At 49.4% G+C, this 22,483-nt stretch overlaps 3 protein-coding genes and 4 pseudogenes across 3 annotated transcripts; 3 read left to right on the top strand and 4 right to left on the bottom strand.

The window, feature by feature from the left end:
• The first annotated feature begins 384 nt into the window (after positions 1 to 384).
• LOC127754614 (E3 ubiquitin-protein ligase SIRP1-like) lies at positions 385 to 1,569 on the top strand (annotated as a pseudogene).
• Positions 1,570 to 2,794: 1,225 nt separating this feature from the next.
• On the top strand, positions 2,795 to 5,031 carry LOC127753719 (uncharacterized; annotated as a pseudogene).
• A 5,093-nt stretch (positions 5,032 to 10,124) lies between these two features.
• On the bottom strand, positions 10,125 to 11,198 carry LOC127755520 (receptor homology region, transmembrane domain- and RING domain-containing protein 1-like). The gene has a single exon (XM_052281198.1). The coding sequence runs from the start codon at positions 10,934 to 10,936 to the stop codon at positions 10,553 to 10,555; it is 384 nt and encodes a 127-aa protein (XP_052137158.1). The 5' UTR covers positions 10,937 to 11,198; the 3' UTR covers positions 10,125 to 10,552.
• A 3,300-nt stretch (positions 11,199 to 14,498) lies between these two features.
• On the bottom strand, positions 14,499 to 14,864 carry LOC127754609 (probable E3 ubiquitin-protein ligase RHY1A). The gene has a single exon (XM_052280185.1). The coding sequence runs from the start codon at positions 14,862 to 14,864 to the stop codon at positions 14,499 to 14,501; it is 366 nt and encodes a 121-aa protein (XP_052136145.1).
• A 1,499-nt stretch (positions 14,865 to 16,363) lies between these two features.
• On the bottom strand, positions 16,364 to 16,660 carry LOC127754608 (calmodulin-like protein 2). The gene has a single exon (XM_052280184.1). The coding sequence runs from the start codon at positions 16,658 to 16,660 to the stop codon at positions 16,364 to 16,366; it is 297 nt and encodes a 98-aa protein (XP_052136144.1).
• Positions 16,661 to 17,665: 1,005 nt separating this feature from the next.
• Positions 17,666 to 18,949, top strand: LOC127755515 (uncharacterized; annotated as a pseudogene).
• A 2,022-nt stretch (positions 18,950 to 20,971) lies between these two features.
• On the bottom strand, positions 20,972 to 22,462 carry LOC127755497 (uncharacterized; annotated as a pseudogene).
• Between the last annotated feature and the right edge of the window lie 21 nt (positions 22,463 to 22,483).

Genomic DNA, 22,483 nt, shown 5'->3' with positions numbered 1-22,483 from the left:
CTATGCATGCAACTGACACCGTGACACTACGACATATGAAAGCCAAGAAAACAAGATTACAAGATAAACTTCAACATCTGATCTCGCAGGAGCGTAGGACAGTGAGCACAAAGTTAGTAGGGGCGCAGGCCGCAGGGCAGAAATTAGGATAGACAATCTCAGGTCACATCCAAATATGCAAGTATCTGTTAAGACTGTAAATCTGCAATTGCCTTTTCCGCAATCGTGTGTATTAGTAAATCCTAACGCTGAATTGCTGATCCTCTAATCACGTGAATAATGCTGCTAGCCGGAAACAGGCTACTAACAGCATCCACTTGACTGACCTAATCATCCCCATGACGCACGGCACGGCAACAAATTTTTCAATACGTGAAACGGAAGCTTCACCAGTAATTGGGGATTTGGGGGTGGATCCGAGTCGGATTCACTCTCGATTTCGATCGGGACGCGGAGACGGAGTCCGATCGATTTCTTCGTCTATAAACTCTGCAGGTAGGGCTCGATCGTGTCTTGGTTTCGTTTACCTCCTGAATCCTGATCCATTCCCCCTCCCCCCCCCACCCGGCCGCCTATTGATTTGCTCGCCTCCACCATTGGCGATCTCTTCTGCAGGGGACGTACGGTGAGCGCCTCCGGCGTGTGTTGCTGCCGCGGATCGATGGAGGTGGATGCCTCCGCGGTCGCAAGAGCACTACCAAGAGATTTCCCTCCCATCGAGAACTTGAGCTTCCAAGGCTTTCCCCGTTATACTTTCTTTTTTTTTTTTTTTGGAACGAATCGGCGAGCCGCCAATTTCATTAAATATAGAAGGAGAAAATTGTATAGTGTAAAGGGAAAGAAAAAACTCAGGACTTTTGCCCTAGTCAACTAAGGAACAAGTCAATTTCTCAGATGATGCGCGCCTGCTAAGGCCCATATCTTGACCTCGTCCTTAATTTTTGTCAAAAGACCACTCGGTGGGAGCTCCTTATGCTGGAATGTTCTGCGATTTCTTTCATTCCAGATCTCCAGGCGACTAGGAGCGTTAAGGAGCGTAGAGCCTTTTTGGGTGCCTCTTTTACACTTGTGGTTTGATCCCACCATTCTAACACCGACTTGATGTACCGCCCAGGTAGTCGGACGCTATTAACGCAGGAAGAAGCTCATGAGATCATTCGCGAGCGCTTGAGGTCTGACATTCGTCGGGGGCGCATAGAACTGGACGCCGACTTCTTGCAGCAGCTTGTTGATCAGGTTCGCGATCATATTCTTCAGCGTCAGCGCCGTGGCACTGCCACTGCCATTGCCATGGATGGAGTAGTGGAGGAGGATGCGTACAGGAACGGTGGGTTCGGCGCTGTCCCCGCGTCGAGCAAGGCCATGGCCGAGCTGCAGGAGGCGATGGCAAGCGACGCCAGGGAACGCGGGTGCGCTGTGTGCCTGGAGGATTTCGAGGCGGGAGAGAAGCTGACGAAGATGCCCTGCTCGCATTGCTTCCATGCGACCTGCATCTTGGATTGGCTCCGCCTCAGCCATCGCTGCCCGCTCTGCAGATTCCCGATGCCAACCCAAGACCAATCGCGCTGAGAGGATACGCCGCGGCTAGAGATGAAACAAACCACAAGAAATGCTATCTCATTCAATTCTGACCACTTGATAGATGTCTGGGATTGGTTTGTTTATCTGTTTTTTTGTTCTATACTGGAGAAAACTGACTGAAATTTCACCCCCATCTTTTCTGCTTTCTGAAAATAAACATATCAAATACTTATGGATTCCATATACCGCTACAGTCGTTGTTGTCCAATGCAATCCTCCCTCAAGGTGGAAACTCCAAAGTTTACCTCAAAATATGGAGAGGATGAGGCTATACAACAAGTATGTGATCTTTATCGTGAATTCGTGAGTCATTGAAGAAACATAGGTACTGCCTCAAAACGGGGCTTTTAACTATTTGCCACTCTTACGAGTGGTGCTTAACGATTTGCCCCTAGGCCCACATGTCATTGACAAGGTGTGGCAAATCGTTAATTGACATGTCACAAAAGTGGCAAATAGTTAAATTTCCCCCTCAAAACAGTATGCACTGGAATACTGGATTCAGGTTTATGCACAATGCCGGTGGCCCTCCGGAGCATGCAGTGATCGAGTGAATGCGAGGATCAATGCTTTGTTCAAATGATGCCGTGCTCCTGCAAGTGTGCATCTCCCTGAAGATTTTAGTATCTGAATTTTTGTCTCCAGCTCTCTTGCTGTCCTGCAAGCGTGCTCCTAGTAGTAGTTGTTCCTGTAATACTACATCCCAATCCACATTTGCTGCATTTCATTTTGCAATGCTCAATGCCATGCGCATTTGTGATTGCTTAATAAATCGGTGATATGTAAGCACTGTTATTCACGCTGTCGCCAAGGCTCTCCTGCATGTACCAGAATTGCAGCGACCATCTAATTGAAAAAGAATATCAGTGATCACCTTCCAGTATTGCTTGAATTCCCCGGTTGCATAAAGTAATTCAAAATACTATTGGAAAACTAAAATGCCAACGTGCGCCTTCTGGGAGTCCAAATTGAAAATACTTTTCAGTTTTCACCTATCAATGCATTTTTAGTAACTTCTGGAAGCAAAACTAACGAACTCGGGACGAGATAAAGAGCGGTGCCAGCTGGAATAAATTCTGTTGCATTTTCCCCGTCCGCTTCCGTCCTCCTCACGACATCTCATTCATTTGAACTCTCCCGCTCCCCCCCCCCCCCCCCTCCTCCCCACCATCTTCTTCCTCGCGCAAACGGCAATCCCTAGGCTCTCGAATCCATGGAAGCTCCAGGAGAGCTCTTGCTCCTTTCCATGGCGGCCTTCGCCACCGCCCACCCCGGGGAGCGCGCTTCTATACAAGCTGCCCTCGGCTCCCTTCCGAGGGCTCCGAGTTCAACCCTGTACTACCGCTTCGGCAGCCATGGACTCCAAGTTTTGGGAGAGAATCGCGAGCCCAGCGCCAGCGGTGGAGGCGGCCAAGCGCAGGCGACGCAGCAACAGCAAGGCACCAGCAGCGGCGTCGCGGACAACCGCCGCGAACATGCATTCGATTTTGGGGTCGGAAGCAGCAGCAGCAGCAGCGGCCGCAGGCATGCCATGGGCGCCGCACCATCCGTAGCAACAGGGATCAGTGGAAGTAAGCGCGTCGCGCGCGAGGAAGGTGGCCATAGCTGTGGGTTCGAGTTCGAGGGCAGCGATCAGGGGAGGCATGCCGCGCGAGGCCAAGCATGCGGCCTCGGTGGACTTGATCAAGGCCCCAGCGGTGGCGGCGCGCATGATGAGGATGCCCGCGGCTATGGATTTGGGGACGCGCGCTGCGTTGGCCAGCGCAAGGACGCCGCACCAACCCACCAACTACGCATCGGCGCCGGGCGTGATCAGGGACGTAGCGTCCGCCTCCGCCGCGATGCGCGTGAGGATGGCCGCGGCCGCGGGCTCGAGGTCGGTGATGGCTATGTCGCTGCTTCGGTTCAAGCCCATGGGGATGCATGCGTGGAGGATCAGGGAGCCGGTTCGAGCTCAGTTCAGCAACTTCCCAGCAGCGTGGATGGAAGCGACGGGATGATCGCGTTTGAGGTTGGCAAAGAGCTCACTCTACATGGATCAGTTGTCTCTAGTCCTTGGAATGAACTATGGCTGGGAAACCTCTCATCTTTCATGATCTGGACCTTGTTCGTGCAATGAAAGATCAAGGTGGCATGCCCAATGAAAGAATCGACTTGTCAGGTAAAATAACATCGATTCTCCTCTCTCATCCTGGCCCTGTTAGTTATTTCAGAATTGATTCATCTGTCATCAACAATGGTGCTCAACAGAAGATTGAGGAGTGGTGTGATGTTCTAAGAAAGAAAAATGTGGAGACAGTGGTGATGGCAAACTGTCAATGGCCATCCCACCCTATTGAGTTCCCACTTCAAAGTCTTAATTGCTCAAGCCTTAGGACTCTGCATCTCTGCTTTTTCAACATCCCTGATATGTACCTCGATCATGTTTCAAGTCTTGCTGTCATAGATTTGGCATGCTGCAGAATAAGCGACGAGAATTTGTTTGCTCTAGTTTGCCAATGTGTCAGCCTTAGGGAGCTTGACATTGGCATGTTCAGTGAGGGAAAGGTGCGAATCCGATCAGAGAGCCTTAAGTTCCTCCAAATTTGGCGGTCCAGTGTTAGTCACATTACAATTCAATGGGCACCAAAACTTGAGAAGGTCATTATTGGAGCAGCACAGGGAATGAAATCTTTCTCAAGTCGGACATCGTCTTCCACATGGATAAGTATTCTTGGAGCTCCTATGCTTCGAGAAGTATGGTTCAACTTGTCAAGTCAGACTATAAGCATCGACAATGTTTACTTAGATGTGGTAAGTTGATGATGTTATTCGATTGTGTTGTGAAGCATGTGTCTGCCTATATTCAAATCTAATCTGTTTTGCTCCTGCCCTTTACCTCTCAAAAAAAAAAAAACTAATCTGATTTGCATTTCCTGTAGGGCCATGTGCCTATTACAAGTCTTAGAAAACTTGAGCTGAGTATTGCTTTCAAAGAGAGAAAGGGCAGACATGCATTGTTGAATTTCTTCAGATCTTGTACAGAACTGAAAGAACTTGTCCTTTGGGTAAGCATTTGAAATTCATGGCTTGTTCTTGTTTGATTTGATTCTACTTACCAATAACCATTTACTGATTTTACAGAGAGAAGATAAGGTATACTTTGAGGAGGAATGTGACGTTCATTCTGATGATTGGTCATCTGCATTGAAAGACATAGCTTGCCTAAAGTCACATCTACAAGTTCTCAAGTTGTTTGACTATGGTGGAGGCGAAACTGAAATTGCTATTGCTTCCGCGGTGCTAGAACATGGGGCTTCCATAGAAAATCTTACCATTATGTCTACAACAAGTAATGCGGATGACATACTCTCTCAAGCAAAACAGAAGCTTGAGAAGGTTGAGAGGTTATCACCAAACGCTAGGATAAATTTGAAGAAAGAGGATAACTTTTGTGGTACTTGGATATGAAGGTAAAACTGGCTGCTATGATAAAGTTCAGTGTGGATGCTTTAGCTCATAGGAAATTAATATATTACGCAAACTTCCTTGCATATCTTTCAGAAAAAAAAGTCTACATATTTTAGATCATAAGAACTGTGATGTCTTATCTGAAGTTATAGGTGTGCCTAACTAACTGTGTTACTATGATCTTATGATCATATGTAGATCATAAGATCTACATATTTTAGATCATAAGAACTAACTGTGTTACTATAGCTTAGCAACTGTAAACCTGGTGCGGCTGTGCCTTCGCCGCCCAGGGTATCGCCTGTGCCGCCGTCCGCCTCCGGTGCAGGCACTTCTCTGCCGAGGACTGCCTGCACACCGCCTACTGGTGGGGAGTGGCTGAGGCCTGAGTCGCCGCTTCCTCAACAGGCTCCAACTTTGGTGGTTGATGTGCCCGACGGCGTCCTCTACGATGTGCCGATGGTTGTCCTTGACCTCGATGGCCGCCCGCTGGCGCACTTGCTTCCATCTTCTGTGGCAGACAACGCCGCTCTTCGCGCCTTCCTCACCAGCTGCTCCAGGCCTCTCCCTCCTGCGCTCCTCCCGCCGCCTTTGCCGCTGCCGCCTCTCGCCGCCAAGGCGGTGGAGGTTGTGCCGAAGCGCAGTGAGCGTATCGCTGCTAAGATGGCACTTGAGGCGCTTGAGGGGCCGATCCACGCAGTGTCGCGCGCCCAGCGCAACCTGATGCGGAAGCTCAGCCTAGTTCCGGAGAGGGGCCCGGTCACGGCCGAGGCGGTCACGGCTTACAACGCCCTCTTCTCCAAGCCACTTTCCCAGGAGCACATCATCGCGCTCTCCTCGCTCTTCTCCAGCTCCTTGCCCTCGGCCAAGGCTGCGGAGGAGTTGGTCGTGTGCGGCTGATCGGTTTCTTCTCTTCTGCTCTCGGTGTGGTCCCCCTCAATGGGATCATGCAACGAGAACGTTTTGGTGTGGAACGTGCGAGGTCTGAACTCGCGCGCCCACCGGGATGCTGTGCGTGATGTAGTCCGTGATGAGCATGTCTCTCTTCTCTGTCTTCAGGAGACTATTATGGATGTAATTCCCTCTCGTACTATTCTGGAAATGCTAGGCCTCGACTTTGATTATTCTTTCTTGCCTGCGGTCGGTCGGAGTGGGGGGGTGTTGCTTGCCTGGCGGACGACCGTCTGGTCTGTCTCAGATGTTCACCTTGCGGATTTCTCTCTTACCATGTTGGTTCGACACTCTTCTAATGTCGCCCCTGGTGGCTCTCCGTCGTCTATGGGCCACAGGAGGAGCCGGACAAGCTTCGTTTCTTAGATGAGCTTCATTCGCTACGCTCCTCTCGCACGGGGCCGTGGGCCGTCGTAGGCGATTTCAACCTCATTCTCGAAGCTCAGGATAAAAACAACCTTAATCTCAATCGTCGTATGATGGGTCGTTTTCGTCGGCTCGTCGACGAGTTGGAACTCCGGGAGCTGCCGCTTCACGGATGTCGCTTCACTTGGAGCAATGAGCGCGAGTCGCCCACGCTTGTTAAGCTCGACCGCGTCCTCTTCTCTGCGGATTGGGAGGAGCTTTTCCCCTCTTGCCTCCTCCAAGCGGCCTCTTCTATCGCCTCTGATCACTGTGCTCTTCTCCTTCATACCTGCGTCACCTCCCCGAAAGCGCATCGTTTTCGTTTTGAGGCCTTTTGGCCCAAGTTCGACGGCTTTCTTCAAGTCGTGCAGGACGCCTGGCATCCCCCTGCCAACCTACCCCCTCTTGCCGCTCTTGCCTAGTGCTTCTCTACCATGGCCAAGCGCTTACAGAGCTGGAGTGACCGTCACATTGGCAGTGTTCGTCTGCAGCTTCAGATGGCGAAGGAACTTGTCTTCCGGCTTGATGTTGCGCAGGAGAGTCGGTCTCTTTCCCCCTTGGAGACCTGGCTGCGGCGAGATTTAAAGTTGAAGTGTCTTGGTCTTGCCTCGCTTGAGCGTACTATCGCGCGTCAGCGTTCGCGTTTGGTCTGGCTTAAGGAGGGTGACGCCAATACCAAGTTCTTCCACCTGCACGCCAGAGCTCGTAGGCGGAAGAACTTCATCACGCGCCTTCGTGATGGTGACCAGCTTGCTGTCTCCCATGATGCGCTGCAAGAGCTTGCCTCCTCTCACATTTGCGCCATCTTGGGGACGAGCGTCGAGCGTGAACTCGCCCTAGACCTCCACTCTCTTGGCCTCCGCCCTGCGCAGCTTGAGGGGCTGGACTGTCCCTTCACAGAGGATGAGGTCTGGGTGGTGATCAAGTCCTTGCCCTCTGATAAGGCTCCCGGTCCTGACGGTTTTATGGGCCGTTTCTACAAGTCTTGCTGGCCGGTGATCAAGGTCGAAATTCTGGCGGCTCTTAACTCCTTGTTCCTGACCAACGGCCAAGGTTTCGCTTCCCTCAACGACACCCTAATCTCCCTCTTGCCGAAGAAGGACGAGGCTGTTGACGTTAAGGATTTCAGGCCGATTAGCCTTATTCACAGCTTTGGGAAGCTGTTCTCCAAGATCTTGGCCTCTCGTCTCTCCCCTCGCCTGGACGAGCTTGTGGCGCCTAATCAGAGCGCTTTCATCAAGGGCCGCTCTCTCCATGACAACTTCCGCTATGTCCAGCTTGCGGCAAGGGCGCTCCACGCCAAACGCGTTCCTCGACTTCTTCTCAAGGTGGATATCGCGAAGGCCTTTGACACGGTCAGCTGGCCTTTCTTGCTTGAGGTGCTAGCCCAGCTTGGCTTCAATCAACGTTGGCGTGATTGGATCTCCCTCATTCTCAGTGCCTCCTCTTCCCGGGTGCTGGTTAATGGGGTGCCAGGTCCACGGTTCCCCCATCGGAGAGGTCTTCGCCAAGGAGATCCTCTTTCCCCCATGCTTTTCATTCTAGTCATGGATGTGCTCAATGCGATGCTCCGCAAAGCCTCTAACTCGGGTGGTTTTCTTCCCCTCAATGATCGTGCTATTCGACATCGTGCATCCCTCTACGCCGATGATCTAGTTCTCTTCCTTTCCCCTGTTCGGCAAGACCTTGAGTTCATCCAAGGCATCCTCTCTGTCTTCGGTGCCGCTTCCGGGCTTCGGACCAACTTCACCAAGTGCTCGATTACTCCGATCCGCTGCTCGGTTCTTGACCTGGAGCTGGTTCAGTCCTCTTTTCCTTGCTCGATCTCGGAGTTTCCCTGCACCTACCTCGGCATTCCACTGTCAGTTCGTAAGCTGCCAAAAGCGGCCCTGCAACCGCTTGTGGATAAAGTCTCCCATCGGCTCCTCCCCTGGAAGGGGCGTCTAACCACTCTGGCGGGTCGCTCGGTTCTAGTCCAGTCGGTTCTCTCTTCCATTCCGGTCCATGTTTCTATGGCGATCGGCTTGCCAAGCTGGGTTATCAAAGCCATTGACAAGAAGCGTCGCGCCTTCTTGTTGACGGGTACGGACTCGGCTAATGGGGGACAGTGCCGGGTGTCCTGGACGAGGGTTTGTCGTCCTAGGGATCTCGGTGGACCGGGCATTCCGGATCTCAGGGTGGCTGGTTTTGCCTTGAGAGTTCACTGGCTCTGGCTTCAGCGCTCGGGACACCCCTACTGGTCTGATCTGAAGGCCCTTGTTGAGCGGAGCGTCTCCGACATGTTCGCAGCATCCACCTTCTCTATCCTGGGAGATGGTTAGTCCACGCTCTTCTGGACTGATCGGTGGATCGATGGTCGCTCGATAGCTTCTATAGCTCCTGACCTCCTCCACGTCGTGCCTCCACGCTTCCGGGGATCGCGCACCGTTGCTGCTGGGTTAGCGAACAACTCCTGGGTTGGTGACATACGTGGCGCCCTCACTGTCCCGGTCATCTCTCAGTTCCTATTAGTCTGGGACGCGGTGGTTCCTACCCAGCTCTCGCCGGGTGTTGAGGATCACCTCGTCTGGCGTTGGACGGGTGACCAGTGCTACTCAGCGCGATCGGCGTATCAGGCGTTCTTCCTTGGCCAGCACTCTTTTGCCTGTGCCGACTTACTCTGCCACGCGAAGGGCCCTGCTAAATGCAAGTTCTTCCTTTGGTTTGCATTTCAGCAGCGCTGCTGGACTGCCGATCTTCTCCAAAAGCGTGGTATCGATAGCCACTCTGCTTGCCCCTTTTGTGCTCAGGAGCTTGAGACAGCGAACCACATCCTCATCGATTGCGTGTTCGCTCGGCAGGTCTGGCTCCATGTGTTGTCCCCTCCTGGCTGGGCTGCCCTCTCTCCCCCTCGCGACAGCTGGCTCCAGGATTGGTGGTCATCCTTCAGGGTATGTTTACCTGAGCACCTTCGCAGCGGCTTCGACTCCTTGGTACTCCTAGTCTCCTGGTAGCTGTGGAAGGAACGAAACTCTAGGGTTTTCGACTCTGCGCTCGCTTCGGTCGCAGTGGTTCTAGAGTCCATCCGCTCGGAGGGCCAGCTGTGGTCTTTAGCCGGTGTTACTTGTTTTTGGGTTTTCTTAGGAGTGTAGCGTGGCTCTGCCCCCTCCCGCTGTTTGGAGTTGCGTTTTTAACCGTCGTAGTAGTTCCTAGCTTCAAGGCCCCCCCCCCCCCCCCTTTTAGGCATAAGCCAGTCTGGCTGATTGCTTTGTGTAACAAAAACTCTTTTCCTGCTAATTTATTGACGTGCAATCTTTTTGCGCGTTCGCAAAAAAAATGTCTGTATTCTGACCTGATAGTATTGGCTGAACTGAGATGAGAAACTCTGCTTGCCTTCTAGCTTTAGCATCGGCATTGTGCTAGTCTTGGTTATATATAAATCTGTCATTTGCTTCATGCAGCTTTGTGTCAGGACAGCAATTTGTTAGCTCAGTAGGAACTTTATAGAATGGCATCATATGGTCCAAGAACACTGATGTTCGTCAGGCAAGATCATATGGTCCAAGAACACTGATGTTCATCAGGCAAGGGACCATACATCAACATGTGTGTCACACTGAGTGTATAAACCTGACGTTTAGTTAAACTAGAGCATTTCTGGGAAATATTGGGACACTGTCATTGTCATACATAAAACAGTAATACAATGAAAATAGGCATAGCTACTTTTAAAAAAAAATGATAACAATCATCACCGGCTGTAACATTTTTATGGACACCCTCCCTGAATTATTTTCAGGAACTATATATACACTGAATTACGAATTCTCAAATCTGTTGATCCCTTTTGTTTCTCTTATTGGCTTGGCCCAAGAAAACCAGGCTAACATATACTAAGACCCAAAGAGCTATTACAGACATTGAACTGAATATCAAGAAAGCAGAAGTAAATATATATAACTATGTGAATTTAAACATCCGGTTACAAATTTCCATAAGGGATTCACAGATAACTGGAGACAAAAAGAAATATTCCATAAGGGATTCCCAGGAAAACTGGAGACAAAAAATTCAGATTATTCAGAGAGTAGCAGGTTTGTTGCAATTTTCAGAGAAATGCAGATTTGTTGCACGGCCACGACATTGATCAGTTAAACAAGCACTGATTCCGCGAGAATTCATTCAATCAATTAACAGTCCGAGGGGCCTCCGGTTTCTCCTCCGTGGATGGGGGAGCAGCCGGGTGACAGACCCTGCAGGAGCGGTCGCCCAAGATGCAGAGCTGATGGAAAGTGTGGGAGCAGGGCATCGACCAGATGTAGTCGCCCTCCTCGAAATTCTTGAGGCACACCGAGCAGCTCTGCTCTGCCGTCTTGCCCACTCTCAGGTGGTGAAGATCGCTGCAGGGGAGTGCATGTTCCATGGCGTCCGCGGTGGCGGCGGCGGCGGCGGCATCCTTGCCAAAGTGGCCGGCCTCCATACAATGCATTGGCGAATTCCTTATCATCCAACTAGGGATCTTCTTGATGAAGTCGCACTCGGAATCTGTCGTGGTGGTTGTGGGATCCATGCGTGCGCGAACGCAAGCAGAAGCAGGGGGTAACCCTCCTCCGTCTGGTTGTTCTCGCTGCTGGTAGGAGGAGGTGGTGATCTCAGGCGAAGAAAAGGATATGGCCGGGGAATTTGGGATGAGTCGGACTCGGATGGATTTGTGTGGGATCTATGGGCGGACGCGGAAGCATAGGATGCCAAGTTGGAATATGATGGACTTCCGTTTTTCCTGAAGAAAATATGATGGGCTGATACTACCGGAACGGAGCTTCCGGGCCGGAGTTGGCCAGCTCGGCAAACGTGTGGTCAGATGGCCCGTTTATTTGGGAAACTATTTTAAACTTATCGAGGGGACATCCTTCATTATTTGCATTAAACCTAAATTGTTATAAGAAATAAAACAATTCATCAAGATAGATTAATATGTGATAAATCACTCCATAAGTACAAGTTGCAAAAAAAAAAACAAATTTAACTGCGAATATACATTAACTACCCACAATTTAATTTGGTTTTTCGCTACAACTTGTAGAAGTTAAATTTGAATTTGCATATTTGCGAAGTGATTTATCATATATTAATCTATCTTATTGATTTTTTTTCTAATTTTTTTATTCACTAGAAAAAATGCTTGTGCGTTACAACGGGTGAAAGTTATTTTAATCTTATTATTATTATATAGTTTAGTTAAGGTGAAATTTACTGTGGGAATTCGCTTGGATATATATTTTTCTAGAAAATCATGAGTTACAATTAGAAGTCCGATCAGCTCAAGTTAGCATGCGAGTTTTTCTAAAAAGATTTCTTATACAACTCCTTCTGTATTTTAAAAAACGAACGAATTTAAAACTTGACTCAAATACATATATGTATTTCCAAAAGCGAACGGACTTAAAACCCGACTCAAATACAGATATGTATTTCTAAAAGCGAACGAACTTAAAAACCGATTTATTCACGGATAACGTACCAAAGTACCGGCAAAAACATCTTTAATTTTTATAATAGTAGAGATTTGTATGACATACAAACAACGAGGGGATGTCACCTCGAGAGTTTAGAATCCACTTCCCGTTTATTTTTTCCGCCAGGAAGGCCGAGGAGGCCAACCGAGTATATTAAGAAGGAATAAAAGTTACAAGAGAAAACATCAAAATGCACCAAGGTGCATTGCCACACACCACGCACTACCACCCAAGCACAAGCCGCTGAGGGTGAAACCTAGCACCAAACGAGCCCCGCTAAGCGTGGCCGAACGCCGCTAGGCCTACGACAATACCACAGAGACGAGGCTCCGAAAACGATGCCACCATGGTGGTCACGACATCCAGGATGCCGCCATCGCCCATCTAAAAGATGTAGTTTTCACCCAGAGAAGCTCGCCAAGAAAGGGAGAGGGTAACCCTCGACAACGCCCCAAAGAGATTACGACGCCCGAAGACATAGTCGTTGTCGGCCCGGTGAACCACCGGACTAGGCTTTCACCTGGGACCCTGCAACCTTGACTGCAGATCACCGTCCACCAACTCAGAACCACCACACAGACAAATGGCAGCACGTGGCATCCACCACACCGCACCGACGCCCCTCCGTCTGGCGACTTCAACAAACCACCACCCCTGAGAGCTGGCCCAGGACTCCTCCGTTCCACCACCCACCGGCCGCCTCGCTAGATTTGGCCGAAGGAGAACCCGGGACTAGGTGGCATTGCTTCGGTAGCCTGAGCTTCCCCACTGAGGAGCTACCGCCTCAATCCAACATAGAAACTCCCCGCAAAGAAGGGGAGGAGCTCCATGAAGGCCGAGGGTGCCGACCGGCAACGAGGAAGACGACCCACCGCCGCCAGCTCCCTTTGCACTGCCATCTGGCCGCCGGTGGCGCTGCCGCTCCGAACCGGCGCCCCCAAAGTCCGGCCGTCGTGCCACACCTGGCCACCGCGGCGGCATCCCGGCTGCTCGGCCACCACGCCGAGCCACCACCGAGGCCTGGACGACCCACCACGCCATGGGCTGCCGCCGGGCGGCTAGGGCGAGCGAGTGAGGGGAGGGGGGGGGGCGCTGCCGCGGCGGGCAGGCTGCGCTGCCTGCCACCTCTGCGCCCGGGTCGGCCCCGTCGAGCCGCGGCCATCCGCCGCATCCGTGCCCGCCACTGACAAGCCACCTCCGCGCGCCTCCACGCCGAGCCGCAGCTGTCCGCCGCCTCCGTGCCTGTGCCGGGCCGGCCTAGCCGCAGCCAGCTGCTGCCTCGCCGCCGGCCGCCACCACGACCGCATGCCGTCGCGCTGCCCCAGGCCTTCTCGGGCCGCCACCACGCAGATCCAGGCGAGGGAGGGCCAGATCCGGCCATTGGGGCTCCGGATCCGCCGCCTCCTCCCCACCTCGCCGCCACGGACCACGCCGGTGGGGAGCTTCGTCATCTTCATCCTTCGCGCCGAGGAGGGAGACGCCACGAAGAGAAGAAGGCCTCACCGCCACCTTCCCTGCCCGCTGCTGGCTTCGCCGCCGGCGGGCTCCAGTGGCGGCGAGGTGGGGGGAGGGAGGGAGAGGAGGCGCGGGCGGGTAGGGTTTTTCGCCCATGAGCCGCCCGACGCGGGGGGAGGGGGGGCATCACTTCCCGTTTATTGACTGCTACAAATGAAAATTATTGTTCTATGGATGGATATACTCCCAATTGTACTAGTAGTAATTAATTGGAAAAAATTTATACTGATATCCTATCAGTACAAAGCTGCATGCCGATGCATTACTGTCGTACGTATCAAAGCAGGGAACCGATGATAGACAGGAATTCCTCAAATTGACATCCCGCCATACATCGGCAAAGTTTTCAGTAACAGAACAGAAACCAACATATGCAACCAAAGGAAAATGGTTCAGCTTAGCTACCATTAATTTGAACTTGCATATTTGTAGAGTGATATATTACATGTTAAAACATCTTCTCAATTTTTTTTCATAACTATTAGAGTGACAAGCAAACAACGAGGAGACAATCCCCTCGAGGTATCAAAATCCATCTCACTTGTGTCTCTGTTTTCTGAGTTCTTCAGTGTACTGTACACGTCCGACAATATTCAGAGATTCAGAGGGTGAGTGGTTTGGTGAGTTTGATCTTGGGAAATTGCTGACACGAGCTCTGCTCTTGCTTTGGTTTCAGAATGTTCAGAAAAGAAGAAAATTCAGACATCAGATCAGAGGTAGGAACACCTTCGTTATATGGAGGAGCAGACTTGTACCGTGAACATATTTGCGCAGAAACAAGAATGAGAACAGAGAAAAAGAAGGATAATGCAAAGAGCTATTACAGACTTTGAATTGAAGATCAAGAAAGCAGAAGTATATAACTATGTAAATTTAAACATTTCGATAAAAATTTCCATAAGGGATTCATGCATGGGAGAACTGGAGACAAAAAATATATTCCATAAGGGATTCGCAGGAAAACTAGAGACAAAAAATTCAGATAATGAAGTTCTCAGAGAGTTGCATGTTTCTTGCAATTTTCAGAGAAATGCAGATTTGTTGCACGGCCACGACATTGATCAGTTAAACAAAGCACTGATTCCGCGCGAATTCATTCAATCAATGCATAGTCCGAGGGGCTTCCGGTTTCTCGTCGGTGGACGGCGGAGCAGCTGGGTGACAGACCCTGCAGGAGCGGTCGCCCAAGATGCAGAGCTGATGGAAAGTGTGGGAGCAGGGCATCGACCAGATGCAGTCGTCCTTCTCGAAATTCTTGAGGCACACCGAGCAGCTCTGCTCCATGGCGTCCGCGGTGGCGGCCTTGCCAGAGCGGCCGGCCTCCATACATAGCATTAGCGGCTTCCTTATCATCCAACTAGGGATCTGTGGCAAGCGGTTGGCCTCCGTCGATAGCATTGGCAGCTCCGTTACCATCCAACTAGGGATCTTCTTGGTGGAGGAACCTGTCCCGGCCGTCGGATCCATGCGTTTTTGCGCAGAGAACTCTCTGCTTGGTAAGAGGAGGCGATCTGAGATCGATCGATGGATGTTGCCGGTGGCGAAGAATCGATGGGGGAATTGGGGATGAGTCGTCGTCGTCGTGTGGAATATATAGGCGCACAGGTGTAGGCTATACACGGAAACCTGGAAGGAAATTCGGATCGGAGAAGGTAAAGGACAGGATTACGGTGGAACGGAGGAGACGCGCCTGCAGTTTTTTCCTAAAAAAAATGATGGGCTGAAACCACCAGTACGGAGCTTCCGGCCCGTTCCCAGCCCATTCGTATATTTCTGCAAGTATACCACCACATGTAAGGTCTAGTGAAAATTAATTATTTTATTACTCTTGAGTGTACTGATTGCCAAATATATCCTGTCAGTACAAAGTGGCATGCTGATGAATCCTGAGTTCGTCTCGACACTCAAGGCTGTTCTTGGCCCGATCTTTCGGTGAGTTGATGATAACTACGATTTAGGAGAAACGTTGACGACCCGACTACAACCGTACAAGACGTTGCGTTGCGCCTTAGCGATCGATACACCTCTTCGTGGGTTGTTGATCTTGCCGGTGCAAATCAACCTTATTCCTGCAGGCAAATCGAAGAAACAAGCAAGAACAAGATAAAAGCAATTTGAATTGCAAATAGGAGTTGAATACGAATGATAAGTTGGGGTTTCGAAGAACAAGCAAACGGACGGTCTAGCCGACACGCGTGCTGCAAGCAAGTAGCAATGGCTAAACTTTAATCTATCAAAACCCGAGAAACCCTGAAGGGGTAACTAGCTATATATAGGGGTGGGACGACGACCTAGGGGTGCCTAGGGTCGTGCTCCACCAGCTTGGGACGCACCCCACATGGGCCCCACCTGGCCGGGGTCCCAAATGAAGTTACAAGCCCACAGGCTCATGACAGGTGACGCAGCACCTTGTTTCTTCATCTGTGGATGACTTGGATGGAATTTGGCGATGATGCCGGATCCGTTGGAAAGAGGACTCCGAGAGCTTTCCATCAAGTACTCATGGGCCGAAAACGGAGGTCGTATGCAGATTCAGCGGCCATTTGAAGTCAGCAGTGTAGCAGGTGGCCGAATTTGATTCCAGCACTTGGAGGATTTGATCTTGATATCATCTTGTTCATCCATGATGTGAGCAATGGTTGTATCCATAGTAGCTATGGTCACATCACATGCCGATCCATTACTGTCGTGCGTATCAAAAGCAATGAGCCGATGATAGACAGGAACTCCTTAAATTGATATGTGGCCATACATCGGCAAAGTTTTTTGGTAACACAACAGAAACCAGCATAGGCAACCAAGGGGAAATGGTTCAGCTCAGCTACCATTACTTGTTCAAATCAAGAAACAAAAGTAACAGCCTCAGGTGATCGATAGGGGCGTATCCGCGTATGTGCATGTTTCAGATCGAGTAGTCACTCAGGCAGCTCCGGCGATGAACATCTTCTCTAAAAAAAAAACAAAACTCAGACAACTCCTTGCATCATGACTTTAAACTCGTCAAAATTGATTCCATCGCCATCTCTGTCGAAAACCTTGAGCATTCTCTCACACTCCTCATGGCCAGCGTCGTGCTGCAAACCCAACCTTCTCATCACATTCTGCAGCTCCAGGGGACTTATGAATCCATCGCCGTCGCCGTCGAACACGCTGAAAGCTTCCTCTAGTTCTTCCCAGCTCGCTTGCTTCTCTTCTAATAGTACAAGAGCTTCATCCTCTACCTCGTTGCCCTCCGCATTGAAACTGAGCCCAAGCGCTGCCATTACCACAGCGACATCGCCATGCGTGAGCTCTGTTCTTGCTTTGGTTTCAGAATGTTCAGATGGGCATGTGCTGTGTGTGTTGTGCTTGTCACAGAGAAGAAAATTCAGAGGCTGGAACAGAGGTAGGAACACCTTCGTCATAAGGGAGCAGACTTCTAGTGAACATATTTCCGCAGAAACACAGTGATAAGAATGAGAACAACAAATAAGAAAGAAGGATAATGAAAACCAAATGCTTAGGTAGCACTAGCTATACTAACACTGCGTGAACAGAGAACTGGTTTCTGCATGGTTCTTGAATTTATAGTGCACGCATGAGGCGTCAACTGGCTGGTCGTCTCTATTTATGTATTGAAGAGATGATAATGAGGCAGGAGTAACTATGAAAGTTCAGCGAATTGGCCAAGAGAGAGCAGTGGCTTGACTCCTCAAGTCCACGTTTCAACGTACACAAAAGTGAATATGTACTAGTGAGTATGTACTTTCTATAGAAATTTATCACTACAATTAACTTTCTGGTTATCATACAAGTTTGTTAATTCTTCAGTGTGAAACCATGTGAACACTGAAGAAGTCAAACATAGGCTGTCATTGCATATTCAGGAGCTATATCCATCCGTATTGCTACCAATTGCATATAGAGAAGTTCCGTGAATATCCACCATGACCGTGTATTCTGTGTTATTAATGTCAAAAGATGAAAAAAAAATACGAACTCACAATTGTGAGATGGGTGAGAAACAGAAGTATAATCAGACTGAACAGAGTCCAGCCGTTTGTTTTGTTTGGGCCTGTTTTCCTTTCCGTGTTTGGTGGGCCTTACTCTGTCCTAAGCAGCCGCAGCCGCAGCCGCCGCCGCCGTCATCATCTCCTCCTCCTCCGGCCTCTCGGCGACAGCATAGACCAGGGATGGGCAGCGAAAAGAGGAAGACGAGAGACCGTCATGGAGCAAGGGGCAAGGCTTCCTATGACAAGCCCAAGCCATCCATTACAGATCCAGAGCTAGAAGAAACGAAAGACGCCGATCAGTTTGAGTCGGGGCATCTGGAGATCATCGGCGGTGATTCGGACGAGGATCAAGCGGATTGCGATCAGCCGATGCAAGAAGCAACAGAGGATCTCAACCAGCCGGGGATCGTCAGCGATGAGTTGGATGAAGGACATGGTCGGTCTGTCTACCTTGTGGCGTGCCACTGGGATTGGTCCAGGTATTCTAAGCCCTACTCCGTATACAATGTAGGCGTCACCGCCACTGCCACCGCCACTTCATCTCCACCGCAGGCGAAGCGGAAGCGCCTGCGCCGGATCACCCACCTGCCCACCGCTGCCGGCGGTAAGAGCTTCACCTCTGTGCGGTCGATCCATCGCGTGTGGATCATTGGCGTCGGAGGCGATCCCGGCGACACCATCATCTTCGACACGAGGACAGAGAAGGTCATCCATGGGCCGGCTCTCAACTCCGCAAAATGGTGCCCTGCCCTAATGGCAGTGGGCGACAAGGTTTATGCCATGTCCAAGTCCCCCTCCTGGATTGCAGACCCCGATTTCCCGCCATGGTTCGAGCTACTCGATCTCTCCCAATCCAAAGTCGTCACTGCTACTGCTGGCCGCGGCTACCACCTGGAGGGATGTTCCTAGATTAAGCTACCGCATCCACCTTGCTTCCCTTGGAAGCTTCGCCCGGTAGATTACACATTGCTGCCGGTTATAATCGTCATGTCCTATGTGGTGGTTGATGCCTACATATTGGTATCATTCAATCAGCCATGGGGCACGTATGCATTTGACACCAACTCAATCAAGTGGCACAAGGTTGACAACAAGAAGCTACCTTTCACCGGATGCGCTGCCCCACATGGCTCTGTGTTCCTTGGCTTATCAAAGGATAATGGGCCCATCAATGCTTATCGCATCAATGTCACAACTTCTGACAAGAACCATGATCCTTGCGTATCCATCGTTGTGCTCCCGGTGAAATACATGGAACATGAAGTTGATGCAAGGTCATGCTTCTTTTCCTTGGAGGATGGACTCTTCTGTTCCTTAAGTTTCTCGCTTGACAGCAACAGTGTGATTCTTTCCAAGAACCTCGATTTTTTTCCAACCAAGGCACACGTAGACTTGAGAACCTATCAAACAGAGAACACTTCACCATTGGAGGCTCCAGAGGAAACATTGTTGGCTGTGAAGCCAGAGGTTACAGTCTGCAACCAATAGGAACATGCCTTCAAGATTTCCTGTTCATCCCATGGGTTCTCTCCCTTTGCTTTCGCTATTTTGTCCATATAAGTAAGTTCCATTGGCACCTTTATTTCAGAATATGTTCCTTAAGAACCCTTTTAGCTGCAAATATAAATACCATGTTACTTTAATGCACGCCTATTTCATCGTTCACAGTTTCTACATTTTATAGGATGTTTTTCTTGCACAGGAATATTGCCTTAAAAAGATATCGAAACATCTTTTATTCTTTTCATTGCAATCAAGCCTTTTCTTTATTTTGGAGGTTAGGAAACTTGCCATCTAGGTGTCATAAAACTTATTGCTACGAATATTGGGTGTGCTCATAATCGATGGTTATGCTGCTACCTCTAATCAATTTTGGTGCTAAACATGATAAGAAAGATGAAAAACAGCCCGACTTATTAACAAATGACAAATAGTCTTGTACTCCCTTTATCTCAAAAAGATTGTAATCCTAGAATGAGTGGGGAATTTAGTGATTAAGGAAAATGGCATAGATACCCTCACCTCATTAAATGAGGTGTGGTCGAGAGTAGGAGGGTAGTTGGTGGTTAAAATAGGAGAAATTTGAACAAGGAGTGGTTCGAGGGAAAAGTAACATGATCGGCATGTGTAACATTACAACAGCGACATCGCCATGTGTGAGCTCTGTTTTAGCTTTGGTTTCAGAATGTTCAGATCGGCATCTGCTGTGTGCATGATGCTTGTCCCTGAGAAGAAAACTCACTGGTCGGAACAGAGGCAGGAACAGCTTTGTTATGTGGAGGATCATATACTTCTAGTGAACATGTATACATGCAGACAACAAGAATAGCTAAAAGGGCAGTAGCAAAGAACCAAATGCAAGATAGTTTGAGCTACTAACACTGCATGAACAAAGTGGTCTCTGCATAGCTCTCAGATTTTTTTTTTTTGAACGAGCATAGCTCTCAGATTTATAGTGCAGGCTTCGACTGCCTGCCTGGTCCTGTTTATTTACGTTTTAAAATTTAAAGAGACGATGAAATCAGGAAAATGAGTGTGGAGTAACTCTGAAAGTTCAGCAAATTGGCCAAGTGATAGCAGTGGCTTGACTCCCCAAGTCAACGATTCAACAAACAGAAAAAGTGAGTGCGTAGTACTCAGTATAAATAAATACTCCCTCTGTATTTTAATGTATGACGCCGTTAACTTTTTAACCAACGTTTGATCATTCGTCTTATTTAAATTTTTTATACGAATATAAAAATACTTATATCATGCTTAAAGAACATTTGATGATAAATCAAGTCACAATAAAATAAATGATAATTATATAAATTTTTTAAATAAGACGATAGGTCAAACGTTTGTCAAAAAGTCAACGGCGTCATACATTAAAATAACGGAGGGAGTATACTCTTATCTAACAGGGGCTACAGGAAATTACAACTTTTGGCAGGAAATTATTATGCCAGTTTGTTAATTATTCAGTTTGAAATAGTCTAAAACTAGGCTGTCATTACTTGTCAGGGGCTATTATCATTCATATAATCGTATTGGCGCCAATTCGACCGTGATTACATTGTGCAGTCTCTCTCTACTCTTTGTTTTTTTTTTCTGGAGACGTGGAGACGAATCATGCAGAAAGTTCATTGCATCTGTTGTATAATCTGTGTTATTGTGTTAATGCGAAAAGTTCCATATTAATTATGAAGTCACAATTGTGAATTTATGGGATGGGCTCAGAAGCACAAGTAATCACTAATCAGAATGGACAGAGTCTGGCTGTCTAGTTCTGTTCGACAAAGCCCAACCTACGTGAAGAAGCCGACAGAACTGGAATGAGGTGATCACTCTCAGTAGTTCGGCCTACAGTGAAGATGCCTTAACCTTTATACTAGTAGCAAATTGTTTACTGATGTAGTAACACATTGTTGTGAAATTTGTCACCTGTAACTGATTGGATTCAAGGATCTTTTTATTTCGTTAATGAAATGGGAGGGCTTCGCCCTCTTTCTCAAAAAAAAAAAAAAAAACCTGATTGGATTCAAATTGGACCGAGTCAAAGCACATTCATATCTGTCTTGTTTCAGCGAATTCGGATGTGTACTTGAATAAAATCACAAACTAAATGGGAGTATAATAGATAAGAACAAGAGGGAGACTCCTCATGTGCTTACATGGAGAGGGCAGCAACCACAGGAATGCCAGAACCCAGCAAACCATGTATTTCCTTGGATTCGCATGAATGCATCTGTTCCTTCACTTGTAGTGCAAGTAGCTGATCCTTAGCCTTAGATTCCTGGGACTGACAATGAGTCATGATAGCTTCAATGTTCTCTATCCGAAAGGCAGTCGAGATAACATGGACCTCCTTCAAGCAGCTGGTTTTTGGGCTGCGCCAGCGACGATAGTTGGTTTTTCGTCTGTGCCGGAGACGAGATGGCCCCAACCTGATGCAACAGAAGCTGCCCATTCCCATGGGGCAGAAGAGCGGGATGGTAATCTTGTCCACTGATGCCATCACCTTGAACTTTTGGATTGATAATGAGGGAATGGACGAGGAGACTTTGATGGACATGTGGAACACAGAGGCAGATGTTGAGGTTGAGGCAGTGTTGGATATGGGACAGGCGGCGAAGAGGTTGCCGCCAAGGTGCACTGCCTGACCAACAAAAGGCAGGTTCTTTTCATGGATCTTCTCCCAAATTTTGTTCACCACATGAAAAGCGTAAGTACCTACCACTAGTTCCGGCTGTGGGGAAATCAAAATGTATGAGCCAATGACAGCATAGGATGAGACTGAAAAATTTCAGGTGGATTGCGAAATTCATAGGGATTCAAGAAACACGGGAAGAAGGGTGGTGGCGGCAGGTGATGCCATGAGACCCAACGGCCGCACTCCTTGGAGGGGACACCATCTTTGAAGCTGAGAGATTCAAACCATGGCTCACAGTCCATGAAGGGCTTCACCCTGGGGGTGCCTGAGATGGCATACACCTCGCTGCCATGGGAGATCAAGACGGGCTTGTGCTTGGGGTAGCCGAGCCACGTGCCCTGGAACGTCCTCGATGTGCCCGGGTCGAAGATGATGGTGCCGGCTCTTAGCCCACCGCCGACGCCGACAATCCACGACCCGTGCCTCGAACGCGCCGTGACTAAGGACATGCCAGGCTCGGTGCCGGTCGTCAGCACGGCGACGGCGCAGACGCGCCGCGGCTCGTCGTTACCGGCAACGGCGGCGGCATCGATCTTCAGAACGGAGTAGGCGGCCGCCTGGTCGTCGTCGCGCACCGCCACGAGGTAAACCGGCTTGGCGAACTCCATCGTGTCATCGAATGGATTTGCGAACTCGTCGGTTGATTCCCCCGCGTCGTCGTCGTCGTCCGGCTTCCTCTTGGGCGCCATCGTCGTCTACCTCGAGCAAAGGGGAAAGCTAAGCTAGGGTTTTGATTTGGCAGCGGAGTCGGGCAGCCCTTGGGCCCACGGAATGCTAGTTACGGCCCACTAACTTGCAGCCATTGGGCCTTTCGTTATATGGGCTTTATTCCAAGTGCGGGCCAAAAAATTGAAAAGAAAAAAGGAAAAGGAAAAAAAAAGAAAAAAAGAAAACCCCAT

Source organism: Oryza glaberrima, chromosome 11, assembly GCF_000147395.1.
Source record: "Oryza glaberrima chromosome 11, OglaRS2, whole genome shotgun sequence".
Taxonomy (NCBI): Eukaryota; Viridiplantae; Streptophyta; class Magnoliopsida; order Poales; family Poaceae; genus Oryza; species Oryza glaberrima.
This window is presented reverse-complemented; position numbering and strand designations above follow the sequence as displayed.